General features: G+C 57.2%; 1 protein-coding gene across 4 annotated transcripts in view; it reads left to right on the forward strand.

Moving 5' to 3' along the window:
• The window catches only part of STIM1 (stromal interaction molecule 1), a 95,370-nt gene extending 81,373 nt beyond the window's left edge, over window positions 1-13,997 (forward strand). For all 4 annotated transcript variants that reach the window (XM_035569498.2, XM_035569495.2, XM_035569496.2 and 1 more), the window contains 2 exons: window positions 2,560-2,626; window positions 11,080-13,997. In XM_035569498.2, coding sequence (XP_035425391.1) covers window positions 2,560-2,626; window positions 11,080-11,629 — 617 coding nt within the window. In that variant the 3' untranslated portion in view covers window positions 11,630-13,997. The remainder of the gene's footprint in view (window positions 1-2,559; window positions 2,627-11,079) is intronic.
• The last annotated feature ends 809 nt before the right edge of the window (window positions 13,998-14,806 follow it).

The raw sequence follows: 14,806 nt of genomic DNA on the forward strand, positions 1-14,806 counted from the left end.
GATCCCTGGGGGCCGTGGCTGTGGCATGCTCAGCCTCAGCGGTGGCGCCTCCACGTTTTCGGGTGGGTAACCTCCCTCGGCAGGAGTATCGCCGATGGGCAGGCGTCGGTGCGGTGGAGGAGGAAGAGTGTGTGCTGCAGCAGGAGAGGCTCTGCATCGATATTGGTTAGGACTTGCGTGGTGGCAGTCCTCCTCGGGATTAAGAGCAGGTTATTTGGGTGACATTTGTAAAATGTGCAGTCTGGAATAAAATCGTGTTAGTGTGAAACGAGGGTGTGCTGTGGCTGTGAGAGGCCATACAGCAGGGGAGGCAAGGTCTTGGTCCTGAGCTTACTGCAAGGTAAATCACGCAAAAGGAGAGTGCAAAGCTGTAACGTGGTAGATAAGGAGTGTAATACCAGGAAAAAAAAATAGGGAAAAAAAAGTCCCAAGACAGGAAGGCAGAAACCCAGAGTGGAAACCCCTAATCCCCTGGTTAATTATTCTGTAGAGCTTGCTTCTCTGTTAGCCCCCCACACCGAGGCTCCTTTTCTGAACTTTGTTTGTGTGAACGCTCACCAGCAGCAGGCAGGTCGGGATCTGCTGTGCTATTCCTGGCTGTGATGCCTTTGTTGGCAACGTTGCTGCTGCAGAGTCATGGCAGGATAGCTTGAACAGCCTCCAGTTCTGCCCCATTAACGCTCTCCCTTTCTCCTCCTCTGATCAGTTTTTTGTGGTTCCCACTGGAGTAAGGTTGTCAGGTTTTTTTCCACTTGGAGTCCCTGTGACTCATTTTCACTTAATTTCAGTTCTGGAGTTGTTCAGAGAAAAAAATCTGAAATGGAAAGTGAAGGTTGTGGGTAGGGAGCTCCAGCAAAAGATTTGCAGGTGGCCGTGTAGTAAAAGCAAGAGTTGGCAAACCTGAGCAGTGAGACCCTGTGAGAAAATGTGATTAACCTTGGGAATGGGAAAATAACAAAGTTGCCTCAATTATTGTTGGTTGGACCAGATGATCATGGAGGTCCTTCCCAACCTTTATGATTCCATGATTCTAGTGCTGCTTGTTCCTTCTTCCACTTGAAATGTATCCCAGCAGTGATCCTTCAGATCACCAGTTTCAGTGATTGCTGGTTTCAGCTGAGCAGCAGGAGATTCTTACTGCCTAGCTGTAGTTTTCGTAGCAGTAATTTGCTGGTTCTTCGATTCCCAAAAGAGCTCTCGTTCTACTTCATTTCTTAGCTTACCTGTCTGTTCACCTTTTTAACCATCTTCACATTTACTTCTTATGCCATGTGTACAATCCTGAACACCTTATCTCCCGCAAAAGATGGAACATCTTGTGTGGAAATGACAGCTGGTGGGTTAGATAGTGACGAGGCCTAGTGAATCCTTAGTTAACAGTCAGTAATACTCTGCCGAATCCAAACGACAGCTCAGAGGTCTCCGTGCAAGTGAAGGCGGCTCCCTCTGCCTTTCTGAGGGCCAGGCTCCAGCTCAGTGTGTGGGTTCAGGGCAGGGATAACGGACTGAGCTCTCTGGCCTGTGTTACCTGATAGGTACAACTACATGGCCAAAAAGATCGTTGCGATCTTAAAAGCTATTAACTCACTGGTGACAGTGCTCTGAAGGAGACAGTCCAATTTGTTTCTTCGAACCAAGATGAATTTGCATTTAGAGAGCAATATTTTTCAAATTGAGCATCTCTTTGATCAGTAAGCCAACTTATGAAACAGCTTGGGAACAAATGATACCACTTTTGAACCAGACCTATAATTTCAGGTGTCTACCGTGATGAAAGCTTGCATCTACCCAGCTAATGAATAGTTTTTCTATATCTGCCACATTTCCCAGCTGTTCTGCCCTGCAGGAAGGGTACAAGTCTAAGAGGTTTCTGCATCTTCCCAGAGGCTTTCCTGCCCCTGAATACAAAGTGCAACTGTACTTCGCAGCTGTGCTTTTGGTGGCACCGGAGCATTTCTGCTTTCTGTGTGTCACTCCAGGAGTTAGGGTGGCGCAGAGCTCCTGCGCTGGGCTTGGCCTCGCTGACTTCAGGTGCCTGCATCTGAACGCATCAGCACAGACTCCTTTTTTAGGCTGTAGAGAAACGGTACTGCCAGGGCCCAGTGCATGTGAACGGTTTGGATGCCTGTATTAGGATGAAATGAATCATGCCTTGAAAGTACTGCCGACTTCACGTTTACAACAAAGGAGGCTGGGTGGTAGCTCTGATGTAGAGTTGGGTAGGATGAATCATGCAGCTAGTTTCTGCTTCAAGCAAGATGATCAGATAAGGTGTTCAGAAAGCACCTATATCAGGAATGTCAAGCATAGTTTCTCATGGGCTGGTCATTAATCTAGCATGTTAAGCAGTAGCACCAGCTTAATGCTTCTTCTGCCTTAAACCAGCGTAACCGATAGCACAAGGTGGGATGGCTGCAGTGGCCCAAGCAAGTGTCCTGGTGCCAGAAGGCATGGTGCTGTGATGCGTAGTACTGGCCGTGGGTGGCAGCTTTGTCTTGCTGGTTTGATGTGCAGGGTTTTCCAGCTGCCTTCAGCATTCTCCCCTTTCTCTCGTTGCAGCTCCTGCCTTGCCCAGCACAGTTCGCCAGCGCCTGGTGGACCCACAGCACGCCCACGGATCTCAGAGGTTGGTAGAGAGTTATGTGCAAGGCCAGAATGAGTCGGGCCAGCCTGCCCATTACCTGGCAGGCAGAGTCTCTCTCCGTCGAATGCACAGCCTCTCCTCTGGACAGTCTTTCAGTTCCGACCTTCCTGGCACCAGCCCATCATCTGCTACCACCGCCACCTCTTGCTCCTCATCCACCACTACTGCACCTGCTCCTGCTTCCCATGTCCACCCTATCTATCACCATCACACCACCACCTCTTATTTCCTTCAGATGGACTCCACCCCTGATCTACCCCCTCCTGATGTCACCTCTGGAGTTCGCTGTCGCACTGAGAGCTTTGGGTATATTGCTGTTTCTTTTCTAGCTCTCCCTTGCCTGCTGTGTCTCAGAGCTGATGCTTGCTGGGGCACCCTTTCTCCTAGATTCCTTGTGCCCTTTCCTTTTGGGCGTCTGTTTCGTTATTTATCCACATTTTTGATTCTTCAACCTCTCCCCCATGCAAGTGGACTCTGTGATGAGTGCTCTGTGGTCCATTCCCATATCTGTGAACACAGTGGGTGCATGCACCAAGGAGGTGCTGTGGTTCAGCTGTAGCTAAACAACCGAGAATTCCTGGGCACCCAGTTACCTCCTAATAAGTCAGTATTTACTTGGGTGATGCACCTGGGAGAGCAAAGGTAACACAACTAATCAAACAAACACTGACCTTATTTGAAGCCTTGACTTGTTTGGGGTCTTCACAAGCAAATTGCAAAGGAAATATAATGGGTGGATACTGTGAGCAAGTAGTCAGAGCTGCTGGAGGGTCAAAATTTGTGCTGTCCTTTTAAGAAGAGGCAAAAAACAGCATTTAGGAATTTTGTGTTTCGGAGCGACTCTTTACCTCCTCTGTTTTGGTAAGGGACCAGGCATATTTGTGTTTGGCTAAGAAACAGCTGAGTAGTGAGAGCAGGAGGTGGAGCTTCTTACTGCTGGATCGCTGGCTTCAGTTTGCTCCCTCTCAGTAGTAACAGCCAGGGAGGGAGGGCTCGTTGGAGACCTGTATGCAGGCAGGACCCCAGGAGCTGGTTACCCTCCACCCTGACCTCTCCTGATGCACCACGCTGACGTTAGAGATGTGAAGGATTGGGGCAGCCAGAGAAGCAGCAATCCTGCGAGAAGTTTAGAAACATTCTGTGGCCCAAGCAGAGGGTGACGTTTCTTGGGTGGCCCTGGGTGGCCTTCTTCCAGAGGAGGTCCGCGGCAGCAGTCGGAGGTTTTTTCGCCCAACTTATGTCATGCCCAGCTCCAGAGCGCTGTTTGAGCCTGCATCCCTCGGGGTGCTTGGTTCAAAAACCCAGCTGAGGTTGGAGCGGTGTGTGCGGTGAGCGGTCTCAGCTCAGGGGCGTTGCAGGCGCGGAGGTGCTGGTGCTGAAGCAGGCAGGGTAGAGGGGCTGTGCCTGTCCACTGGGGAATCCCACCGCTCCCTACCAGAGAGCTGCCCTGGGACTGTGGCCATGTCACGTCATCTCTCTGCTCTTTGCTTTCTGCTTTGTAAAAATTAAAAATAGTCCTTACCCTCAGAATAGGAAACACGCATATGGGAAAAGACCGGAGATCTTTCATGGCAGAAGTAGGTCAGGGCAGCGTCTTCTCACATTTATGTATCCAGACAGAAAACCATCGCAAGTCACTACATCTTCATTTGTCCTGGCATGTTGTACATCGCTCCGTTTACTTGTAGGTGCTTCTCCCCATAGCTGTAGGCTCTCTCCCGACATCTTCAATTCGATGTCATTTGCACAGTCTCTGTTTCGGATGTCTAACCCTCTCGCTAACTTCTGTGTCTCAAAGCAGGTCTGCCTGAGGGTGCCTGACGGACCAGAGCAGTCTCTGAGCCCCAGGCTACGAATAACAGCTTGTGCAAAGCCACCAACAGTCACAAACAGATTAAAGCATTCTGGACTGTTCTGGGGGGAGAAATTTACTGCACATGGTCCATGATGGACAGTAAAGAGCAACATCTTGGTTAATTTAGTAATGTTTGTTTTGGGATTATGAGAAGCAGCATAATTAAAATTTAGATTAATTACTGCCGATTTGAATTCAGTTGAGGCTGTCCCAGCTTGATAGATAAAAGCTGGGAATACTTCTCATAATGTCATGCAGCCCGTGTTTACAGCTGGCCTTCCTGTCTCTGTAGAAAGGGCTTGTCCTGGGAGCTCGAAGGCTGATTCAGAAACACTGTTTCAAAAATAGCTGTATAAACATATTTTTTTTCAGCTGAGTCCTGATCAGAGAGAAGCTTAATTGCTGACCGGTTTCAAGTCTTGATGCTGCAGACTCTCCTGAGAGTGGCAGAGGGAAATGTGATGTGGCTTTGGGATCCCCATTAGAAAAGGCAATGATGCTGAGAGGTCATTAGGAGAGAATAACTGGTATCTCCTCCTTATTCCCCACTGGCACTTAGTAGCTTATCAGGACCTAATTGTTCACTGCTCACCGAAAGGCAGGACTGCTTTCTGCTCCCAGAGAAGAGAGCACCTGCTGCTGCAGGATCATTTCTTTAGCAGTGCAGGTAGTTCTGCAGAGTAAGAATATTTTGGGTAAGATTTGATCCAACTACACAATAGCAGACTCCAAAATCCATCCTCATTCTCTATTCATCATGGAAAACAGAAATGAAGAATTGGGTACAAAAATGTGTGGGTACAAAAACAATGTTGATGCTTTTAAATTTTGGCCAAACTGCATCTTTAGCAGATCCTGCTTAGATGCATCTGTATAAAAATACTGCCGTGAAGGCAAGTCGCAGCGCAAGCCACAGCACAAGCCAGTATATTGCTCTTAATTTCTCTTTTATACAACCAGTCTCGGAGGCCTTTATATACATCCCTCAAGCTCCGCAGCCTCCCATATTGGCGAGCAGAACAGATGGGAATCTGAGGCTGAGAAAAGCCTTCCAGGGAGTCATTGCCAAGGATGAAAACAGAACCCACAAAAATCCTGGCTCCCTGGGCAGGAAGAGCGCTGCCCTGAGTATTTTGGACTGCTGGATCAGTTCAGCCGCTCTTGTGTCCAGCAGACGCAAATGTTGGCGAGACCTCACAAGAAAATTGTCTCAAACAGCCCGTTCCCCCAGAGGAAGGCTCGGAGGCCAGCTCTCTCCGTGTCCTGCGCACACCGCACAAGCTGTGCCTGGCGGTGCTAAAGTCTGCCTGGAGCTAACCTGGTAGGGACCTTCTCTGCAGGCACGGCCAGTGCGTGGCCTCCCAGTTACTCTCACCAACTCCTCACTGTCTGCTTCTCTTTTGCAATTGGCTTCAGAGGATCCGGTGCAAATAAGGTCAGAGCTGTTCTGATTTTGAAGGCTGATGTGTGTTTTTAAATGTTAATGAAGGGGGCTGGATGTCCCTGGGAGGGAGAGGGGTTGGAGGGTGCTGTATGCACAGAGGTTTCTGCTCGCCAGTGCCTGCTTTAAGTGGTACCGGTGGATAAACGGGGTGGAGATGGGTCTGTAGGACCAAACCCCCGCGCTGGCGACCCTTTTCCAGAGGGGAGGGGAGCCGACAGCCAAGGCAAAAGCAGGGTGGCAGCAATCTAGTAAAACGAGTAATTTATAGCTCTCCTAGAACAGAAGGGCAGAAATTATGGTTGGAATTGCGTATTAGAGGCTGTTCCTGAGCCTCTGGCTGTGCAGTGCTGTGCACAGCAAAATAATCAAGCTGTGCAGCAAATTTGGTTCTGCCTCCTGGGCAGCCGTCGCTGCCCGGTGCCGCGTGCCGGCCGGGTGGATGGAGCTGGCAGCTGCGGGCTCCCGGTGGAAGGCAGGGAGCGGCAGAGGCAGCAAGGTCTGAGAGGCCACGGGACTGAGCCCTGCTGCAGCCCGGTCATGTCCAATGCCCTTGAACCACTGCTCAGTTTCTTGGAGCCTGTTCCCTGGGTTTTACAGGCAGCAGGAGCCCACTAGGGGAAATCATTCGATGGGCTGCAGTCAAGGAAAAATAAGTAGTTATTCTATAGTGTCCTTCTGTCCTCTCCCCCCTTTCTCCATCATTACCAGTCCTTCTTTCTTCCATGTTTTGCCTCTTTTGTTCGCAAAGTGCAGTACATTCCCATTTCCTCACTCTCTCATTCACCGTGGGCAGTTTGGATTCCTGGAGCAGCAAGGTAGGAAGCGCAGGTGGGAGCAGACAAAACCACAGCGACGCAGAGATCAGCCTCTAGGTAGCTGGACTCTGTCAGCCTTGCTCTTCGCAGGCTGTGAGCATGCCTAGCTGCATGGGAAAGGAAGCAGACAGCACTGCAGCGCAGCTGAGACGTTTAGCAACATTAAATGAGGCTCCCAGCTCTCTGATTTCATGGTCAGGTCAGAGTCTTTCAAGGGGGGAGCATTCGGTAGTTGTGCTGCACACAGCAGCGCTTTGTCTGAAGGCACCTTCCAGCAGTGCCCCCCAGCCTCCCTGCCCTGTGCCCAGGTAAGGTGGCCGGCTTTCCAGGCAGGCTGCGCGAGCGGCGTGTCCTGTGGAAAACCTGCGGTCGGGAGTCGGGAGCAGGAGCCTCCCGAAAGTTAGCAGGATACGTGCCGGCCCTTTTGGGCCGACTGGCAGTGGTCTTTCCCCTTCTTGTCCCTGCTCTGGGCTCCGGAGCGTCCCCAGCTCTGTGCTGCCTCCGGCCAAGTCAGCACGCACCTGAGTCGTGTCCCCATGGATGGCACATCCGGCCTCACTTAGGAATACGTTCCTGAGTTATAACTGGATAAATTACAAATAAAAAGGATTAGCTTAGCACCATTCGGATATCTGAAGAATGCCTGATGATGGCCTGTCTCCTGACATCAGTCCCTTTAGTCCTGCTGTGGACAGCAAGCGTCAGTGCAAGGGAAGAAGAAATTGTAGTCCGACAAGGTCTCTTCTCGTGAGCAGCCTACGGCCCGTAATTTTGTTGTCTACAAGGAAACACGTCCTGTGCTCCTCAGGTCCTTCTCGTGGGGGTCTGCCTAGTTCTCTCTAGCTCCACAGACCCAGAAGACTCTAGAGGTCCTTCTGTAAAGGTGAGCATTCTTGCAGAAAGGGTGTTGCTTTCAGATGCGCTATGATGGTAGGAGCATTGGCCTTTTTGCCAGAGCCAGGCTGTTCTGAGCCCCAGTGCACGTGGAGGACAGCACCGCGTGGAGGCCAGGACTGCAGTGGTATTTCCTCTGCCCCTTTTTTGTGGGGCACCCGCTTCCACCTGCACAGGCTGTGCTGTGCTCCTGCCTCCTGCCCACCGGTGGTACCCAGCCTTTCGGCCCGGGCTGGGACATCCCAAGGAAGCCGTGGATGTCTGGGATGAGGAGGTGGACCCACGCAAATCAACTGCCAGCCCCTTGATGCCGAGGGTCTCCTGTTGTTACGAGAGCGGTGCCGGGGAAGGGACGAGGTGGCCGTGCCGTGCCCGGGGAGCAGCTCCCGGCTGGTGCTCGGCATCAGCCAGAGGCAGTCGTACCCCTGCTGCGAGGCAGGGACCAGCTGTCCGGGATCGGGTTTCCAGCGCGTGCAGTCAGAGGAAGAAAATCCTCTGCCACCAGAGGATGTTTCTCCATCTGCTGTCGTCATTTTCTCTGCCGACGACCATGACCGCGCTGTTGCTTTTGTCTCTTCATTTAAGAACCGGTCAGGACCTCGTGAAAGGCAGGCAAAGGCACTCTGGATTGCTGCATGAATTAACGGCCATTTGCAGACCTCAGCGAGGAGAAAGCTCGCCCTCCTCACAAATGAGGCATTTGTGAAGTCATCTAAGACAAGAAATGTAACTTTTGCTGTACTTGCTATTATCTCACTTCTGTTTAAAAGAATGTCTTCTTCACTGACTCTCTCCAGATACCTCTGTGCTTACGGCAGCCAGTGGAAGAACTGGGTTGATTTTGCAGGAAAAAAACATCCTTAGGTGTAGTTACAACTTTGAATTTCAACTGAGCAGGTGTTACAATCTAAACACGCTTTTATTAGCCCTGACACACTGCCTGTGATGCACAGGCGAAGTGCAGTCCCCAGCGAGGTCACTGCAGTGCCTCGTGTCGGAGCTCGGTCACTTCTGCCACTCGCTGAGCTCGCTCCAAGCCTGCTCCGAAAGGGGGGCTTGCGAGGAAGGGGCCCGTGTTCAGCCCCACCGACTTCTAGGGAATGTCTTACTGCTGTCCACAAAGCTGATGCTACCCGTGAGCCCCAGTTATCCCAGTGAAACCACGGAGCTGCATCCACTCTTCCCTGCATGAAAGTGACCTTCTGGGCGGCCGCAGCATCCGCCGGCAGCGGCTGGGAGTCATGAGCTCGTGTCTCCATACGGTGCTTTCATCACAGTTGTCTCCCTTGGACCGCGTCCAGAACGCTCACTCAGAATAGCTGGGGATTTCACACCATCCAAATTGTTCGGTTTCTGCTCTCCCCAGCCTGCTGCTAACCTTGAGGATGCAGCGCCCTGTTGCTTGGATGTCAGATGGGCTCGGTTGTGTGTGTGTAAAAGGCAAAGGCTATTCCAGCAATGCCTGCGGCTATTTTCCTCTTGTTAAAATAAGAGATGAGGCAGTCTCCGCAGCTGGGCTCTCAGAGCGGATCTCGGGCTGTAGCCTAACCATCCGTGAGGTTTTTTTAATATCCCTTTCCTCCACATACTCCTGTGGAGCTGTGAAACAAAAGTCCAAGTTTTTTCAGTAGGTTTGTTTCAAAACATCCTTGCTGCTATTACGAAGGACGATGCTATGAGGATAATCCTCCCTTCCCTCTACAAGCACTTTGCAATAGTACAGCTGTATAGGGTGACTTTCTTTGCGATCTGTTTCCGCAACCACTTTTCCATCAGTGCAATCCTGAGCATCACCTGGTACTGCCTGGAGGCCTCCTTATTTACTGGCTCTGTAGTGGAGACATCTTGTCCCGTCTTGCCTTCCCCTTTCTTCCTCTGAGCTCTGGTGCTATTCCTGACGGCATCATCTAGAAGGATCTAGGGGTTCTTCCCGTGCTGGCTGTGCGGAGCACAGCACGGCTGGGCGGCGAGCTTGGCCAGAGCACAGCCAGCCAAGTCTTGGGGCTCGGCCGCACGGAGGCGTCTGCGGCCAGAGCAGAGCGCACGGGGGCAGCGCGGCTCAGAGCTGGTGAGCGCCTTCCCATCCTCTCCCCCACCCTCTCACTTGCTCTCCGCTCTGCTCTTCTCCTCTCCACACCCTTCTCCGCTCTGTGTTCCTTGCCTCCAGCCTGTGCAGGTGACGAGAGGTGGCCGACCGACCCCTTGCAGCCCTTCGCTGCCCCCGCGTGCCCCGCAGGCGGCGGTGGCAGCACTGCAAGGGGTGAGGGCAGCCGTGGGGCAGGCAGCAGCGGCAGCAGCGCGGCTCCATCCGGCTGCGCGGGCACGCCAGCGGCTCTCGGCAGGAACCACGGGGCCGTCAGGCCGGGGCACAGCAGCACTGCAGCATCTGGGCGATGGGGGCTGCGACTTTCTGTTCCTCCTGCCTCCTCTCCCCGCTTTGGAAAGGAGACGCGCGGGGTGGCAGAGCAGCGCTCCATTGCCTTTGACAACCACGAGCAGGCAGCAGGCTGGGGGCACAAACCGCTGTGCAGCAGGGGCCGGTCTGCGGGCAGCCACCGCAGCCGGTGCTGTCGGGGGGCATGGCCTCGGTGGGAAGGCCTGGCCTCCAGTCCCCCGCTCGGGGATTTGGGGTCACGTCACCCGGCCCAGGCAGGGGGAACGGCCGCTCCGCCGCCTCCTGCCCCAGCGCTGGGGTCGGTCTGCAGGCGCGAGCCGTCAGGGCCGGCCGGGGAGCGTGCACACAGATGCAAGCTGAGGGTCCAGAGAAGCCTGTGGTGAAATTGCACTCGGCCCTGCTGCGGCACCGGGGGCCGGGACGAGCTGTGTAACGCTGCTGAGCCGGCCGCTCTGTGGGATCCACGGGAGGAAGGGGCAGGAGGGCACTGCCGGCGGTTGTCGGCCCAGCCGAGGAGCTCCGGCAGCACGCTGGGGCCGCAGCTGGCACGTTTGGGCCGAGCGCTTGCCGCTGCCTCGTGGGCCGGGGCCTCCGTCCCTCCGGTTCTGCTCCGCGCATCCTCCCCGCTCCGCCAGGCCCTGATCGGAGCCGAGCCGCGGATTTACGTGTGGCACTGGCGGTGTGGCCGGGCTGGCTGTGCCTCGAGCCTCGGGCAGTTCGTGTGGGGCTGGGTGAGGCCCCATCCCCGGGGTGCCCCCGCCGACAGCCACCCGGTGCTGGCGGGGAGGAGCAGAACCGGCAGGAGGAGGCGGCGGGAGCAGCACAGGGCCTTGCCCCCCTCCTGCATCCCCAGGGGCCGCGGGCCGGCCGCACGCCATGCTCTGCCGGGGGCTTCCCCTGCCGAGCCCCCACCCTCAGCTGCTGCATCTGTGTGTGTGTGGGCCGGGGGGGTGGGGGGTGGGGGTCCGCGGGGCGAGCAGCGCTAACGAGCAGCGCTAACGAGCTCTCCTCCTCCGCCTTCTCCACCCCCAGAGACTTAACTCGCTGCGACTCCGAGTCCTGCATCCCGCACCTGAGCGACCACCAGCGCATCCCCAGCGCGGCGCCCAAGCTGCTGGCTGCGCGCCCCAACCTGCTGACCAGGTCCATCGAGGAGGCTGCCCCCGCGCACCCTGCCCTCGGCGCGCCCACCCCCAACGGCGGCAGCCGGCACGCGGAGGCCTCCGCGCTGGGGGCTCTGCCGGAGCGCCTGCCCGAGAGCCCCATGGTGATGAAGAAGATGATGATGGTGAACCACGGCATGGAGAAGGCCTCCAGCCTCGGGGAGATCAGCCACCCGACAGCCGGCAAGCACAGCCACTCGGATTCGTCGCGGTCGCACAGCCCCAGCTCCACCGACCCCGACACCCCCTCCCCCATCTCTGACTGCCGGCCCAACAGCGCCAAGAGCACCCGCATCCCGCAGCTGGCTGCCAAGAAGAGCCCGGGGGACGAGGACAGCAGCTTGACGGGCGACGAGGTTGACCTCGGCCAGAGCAAGAAGAAGTTCCCCCTAAAGATCTTCAAGAAGCCCAAGAAGTAGAGAGAGGAGGGAGGAGGAGGAGGAAACGCACGGACGCGACCCGCTGGGCCCGGGGGCGGCGTTGGCCGCGGGGAAGCGCCGCGCCACCCCTCCCGGCCCCCACGGGCGCTCGGCAGCGCCCGCCGTCCTCCCCCGGGCGCCCTCCCTTCGAGTCGTGTCACCCAGCACCCGCGGCGGGAGGAGCCACCTCCACTTATTTATTTCCTGATCTCTGAGAAACCAAGAAGACGACCGCTCCCCCGAAGTCAGCAGCCACCCTTTCCCCCCTTCCTATTTCTGTAGTCCCCAGCTTTGCTGTGCATGGCTTCCAGTTACTCCTGCCTCCGCTCGGCCACACGGCATTTGGGTTTGGTTTCAATGTGGTTTTATTTTTTTATTTTTTATTATTATTTTGTTTTTGTTTTTGTTTTTTTCTCGTTTCTTCTGCCTCTTCCAACCTTTGCACAGGCTGTTTGGAAGGCCGGGGTGGCGGGAGCCTTGCTGTGGTGCACGCCGGTTGCCGCAGCCCCGGCAGCCCGGGCAGGGGGTGACGCAGGTGTCGGCGGTTGGGCCGACATCGCAGCAGTTCTCCTCCTTTTTATGAGTCACTTTCCTTACACCCTGGCCCCCATCGCTATGATGGTTGGGAAGGGGAAAGCCCTCTTTGTGCACTCTTGATAAGCGAGAGCAAGTACAGTACCTCCCGAGGGAGGGCCCTGCCCCTGCTGGTACTCGTGCATCCAGGAGCTGTGGCCAGGAGCGTGCTGCTGATGCTTCTCCCACTCGCACCAGGGAGCTGCCGCCCGCGGGGTGCTCACACCTCCCGCCCTGGGCAGCGTTCCCCCCGCCGGATGCATGGCACCGGCAGCATCCATACGTGGTGCGGGGCTTGGATCCGGGGCAGAGGAGCCCCCGCCTGCCCCTGTCTTTGCTTCCCTGCCCGGGGGAGCAGGGCCAGGGCCAGACCCCAGCCGGCGCTCGGCAGGGCGAGGAGCGCGGCCGTGTCCCATGGGAAGCCTGGCAGAGGGAGCACCAGGGAAGGGCCGTCCCCAAGGGGCATTGGGGCAGAGCCAGCCCCCGCTGCCACCTCTGTGCAAGGCGCCGTGCAAACACGCGGCCACGGCACCTGTCCCCAGGGCAAGCCCGGAGGGAGGGCGAAGGGCACGACCAAGCTGGGAGGCTGCCTCCAGCCGGGCCTTGGGCAGTGTGGGGCTGGGTGCACGGCTGTGGGGCTGGGTGCGTGCCCGTGGGGCTGGGTGCACGGCTGTGGGGCTGGGTGCGTGCCCGGGGCTCTGCCCTGGGGGATGGGGCAGGCTGGGGTGGGTGGAGGGTGCTCACCGGGACCAGCTGGCAGCAGCCTCCATGCCTTGAGGCTGTGCTCGCTGGAGCCGAGGCCGGGCTCTGCCTGACCACTGGGTACTGCCCGGGTCCAGCGGGTGCCGGCTGGGGCCGAGCTGCTGCCCCGGGGCTTGGCTGCTCCCCTGTCCTCCCTGGGAGGCTGCGGGTCTCATCCTGCAGCTTGGAGGATGCCTCCCAGGCACCTTCCCCAGCGCAGCTGCTAAGGGGGAGGCCCCTGCCCCTGTCCTGGGCTGAGCCCTGCTCCGTCCCGGGGCCAAGTCTGCTCCCTCCAGCCCCAGCCGCAGCCCCTGCCCGAGGGACGTGGCCGGAGCTCCACCAAAGCCCAGGTCCCGCTCCCGCCACCCCGTCCACACCGAGCCGCTGGCCCTGGCCGCCGGCCGGCACCGTCCTGGGAGGCAGCTGCTACCCCGAGGCCGACCCGGGACTCACCTGCTGACGGCAGAGGAAGGTGCACGTCCACGAGGGGCAGGGAGGGAGGCAGGGCGGGATGCGAACAGCCCCTCGGGGCCTTGCTTTATGCCAGAGTAATATATACGTGTATGTTGACAATACAGGAAGGGCTATAAAGGTGTTTTTCGTTTTGTAGGTGGTAGTTAGACAATTACACTGTTGCTTTGAGATAAGTGAAAAATTCCTCTAAATGACTAAGTGCCTGCACTTCCCCGCGGCTGCTCCTGGGCGCGGGGACGGGGTCCCGGCAGCGGGGGCGGCGGACGGGGCGCTGCTCTGCCCCCGCCGTCGGCGTTGTCGCCGCCTCGGCCGGAGCCGGCCGGGGAGCGGTGCTGGACCCCCGGGAGGGCCGGGGAGGCCTCAAGGAGCCCCCCCGGGGCGCGCTGCCAGCGGGGGCTGCGGGCTGGAGCCGGGGCCGGCGGCGCTGCTCGCGGTGGCGGAGACCTGCGGATGCTTTCTGGAGAAGGGGTTGGAGATCCACTGAGCGGCAACTGTTGACGCGTCTGCCAACTCTTGATTTTTTTTTTTTTTTGTCATTTCATAAAACTTTTAAATCCAATAAAGCATGTAGTATATTTTATGAGCAGGTGCCGGCTGTATTCTTCACCCGCCCACAGACGTGGGGGTCCCAGCTGGGAGGGTCGGGGCAGGGGATGCCCGCAGAGAGCGGCCTCCCCGGGGCCGTGCCCCCAGCAGCCAGCCCAGCTCCCCTGCCCTGCCCCTCGGTGCCTGGGCCCTGCGGTCCCGGTGCTGTGCACACAGAGCCCTCTCCCTCCAGGCCGTGGTACGAGCTGGTGCTGCCCCAATAACGCTGCTGGAGGGACGGCCGCGTCCTGCCAGCACAGCCACGGAGCCCAGCAGGAGCAGGGAGAGGGCGGCTGTCCTGGTACGAGGCTGGAGAGGCTCGCAGGAAGGACAGACGGACACGGCCCAGCGTTAAGAAAATCTCCCTGGAGCCCTCGGCTTGCCCAGCTGCTGGCCTGGCCCCGGGCAACCTCCGAGGCAGCGAAGGGACGGGCACGTCCTGGCCATTGCTCAGCCCTTGCCAACACCTCACCCCGCTCGCACCCTCTGCTTGTGCAGCCAAAGCCAGCGGGACGCCAACACCCTGCACCCCCCGGCAGCCCAGCGCTGCGCCCCGAGGGGCAGCAGCAGGATGAGGCCCTGTGGGATGGGTCCCTGCAGCTCTGCAGGCACCAGCATGCGTGGGCTCATCCCCATGGCCCATCCAGCAGTGCCCATCGGTGGTGGTCTGGAGAACAGTTTATTGCATTGGATAACAGTTTATTGAACATTTGTGTGCTCGCAGCCCCCTGAGGCTCCAAAACCACCCAGGGCTTGCCCTGCCCCCGGCTCGGGATGGTGCACAGGGAGCTGCCCCTGGCCGTG

The sequence above is a fragment of the Cygnus atratus genome, chromosome 1, assembly GCF_013377495.2.
Source record: "Cygnus atratus isolate AKBS03 ecotype Queensland, Australia chromosome 1, CAtr_DNAZoo_HiC_assembly, whole genome shotgun sequence".
Classification (NCBI taxonomy): Eukaryota; Metazoa; Chordata; class Aves; order Anseriformes; family Anatidae; genus Cygnus; species Cygnus atratus.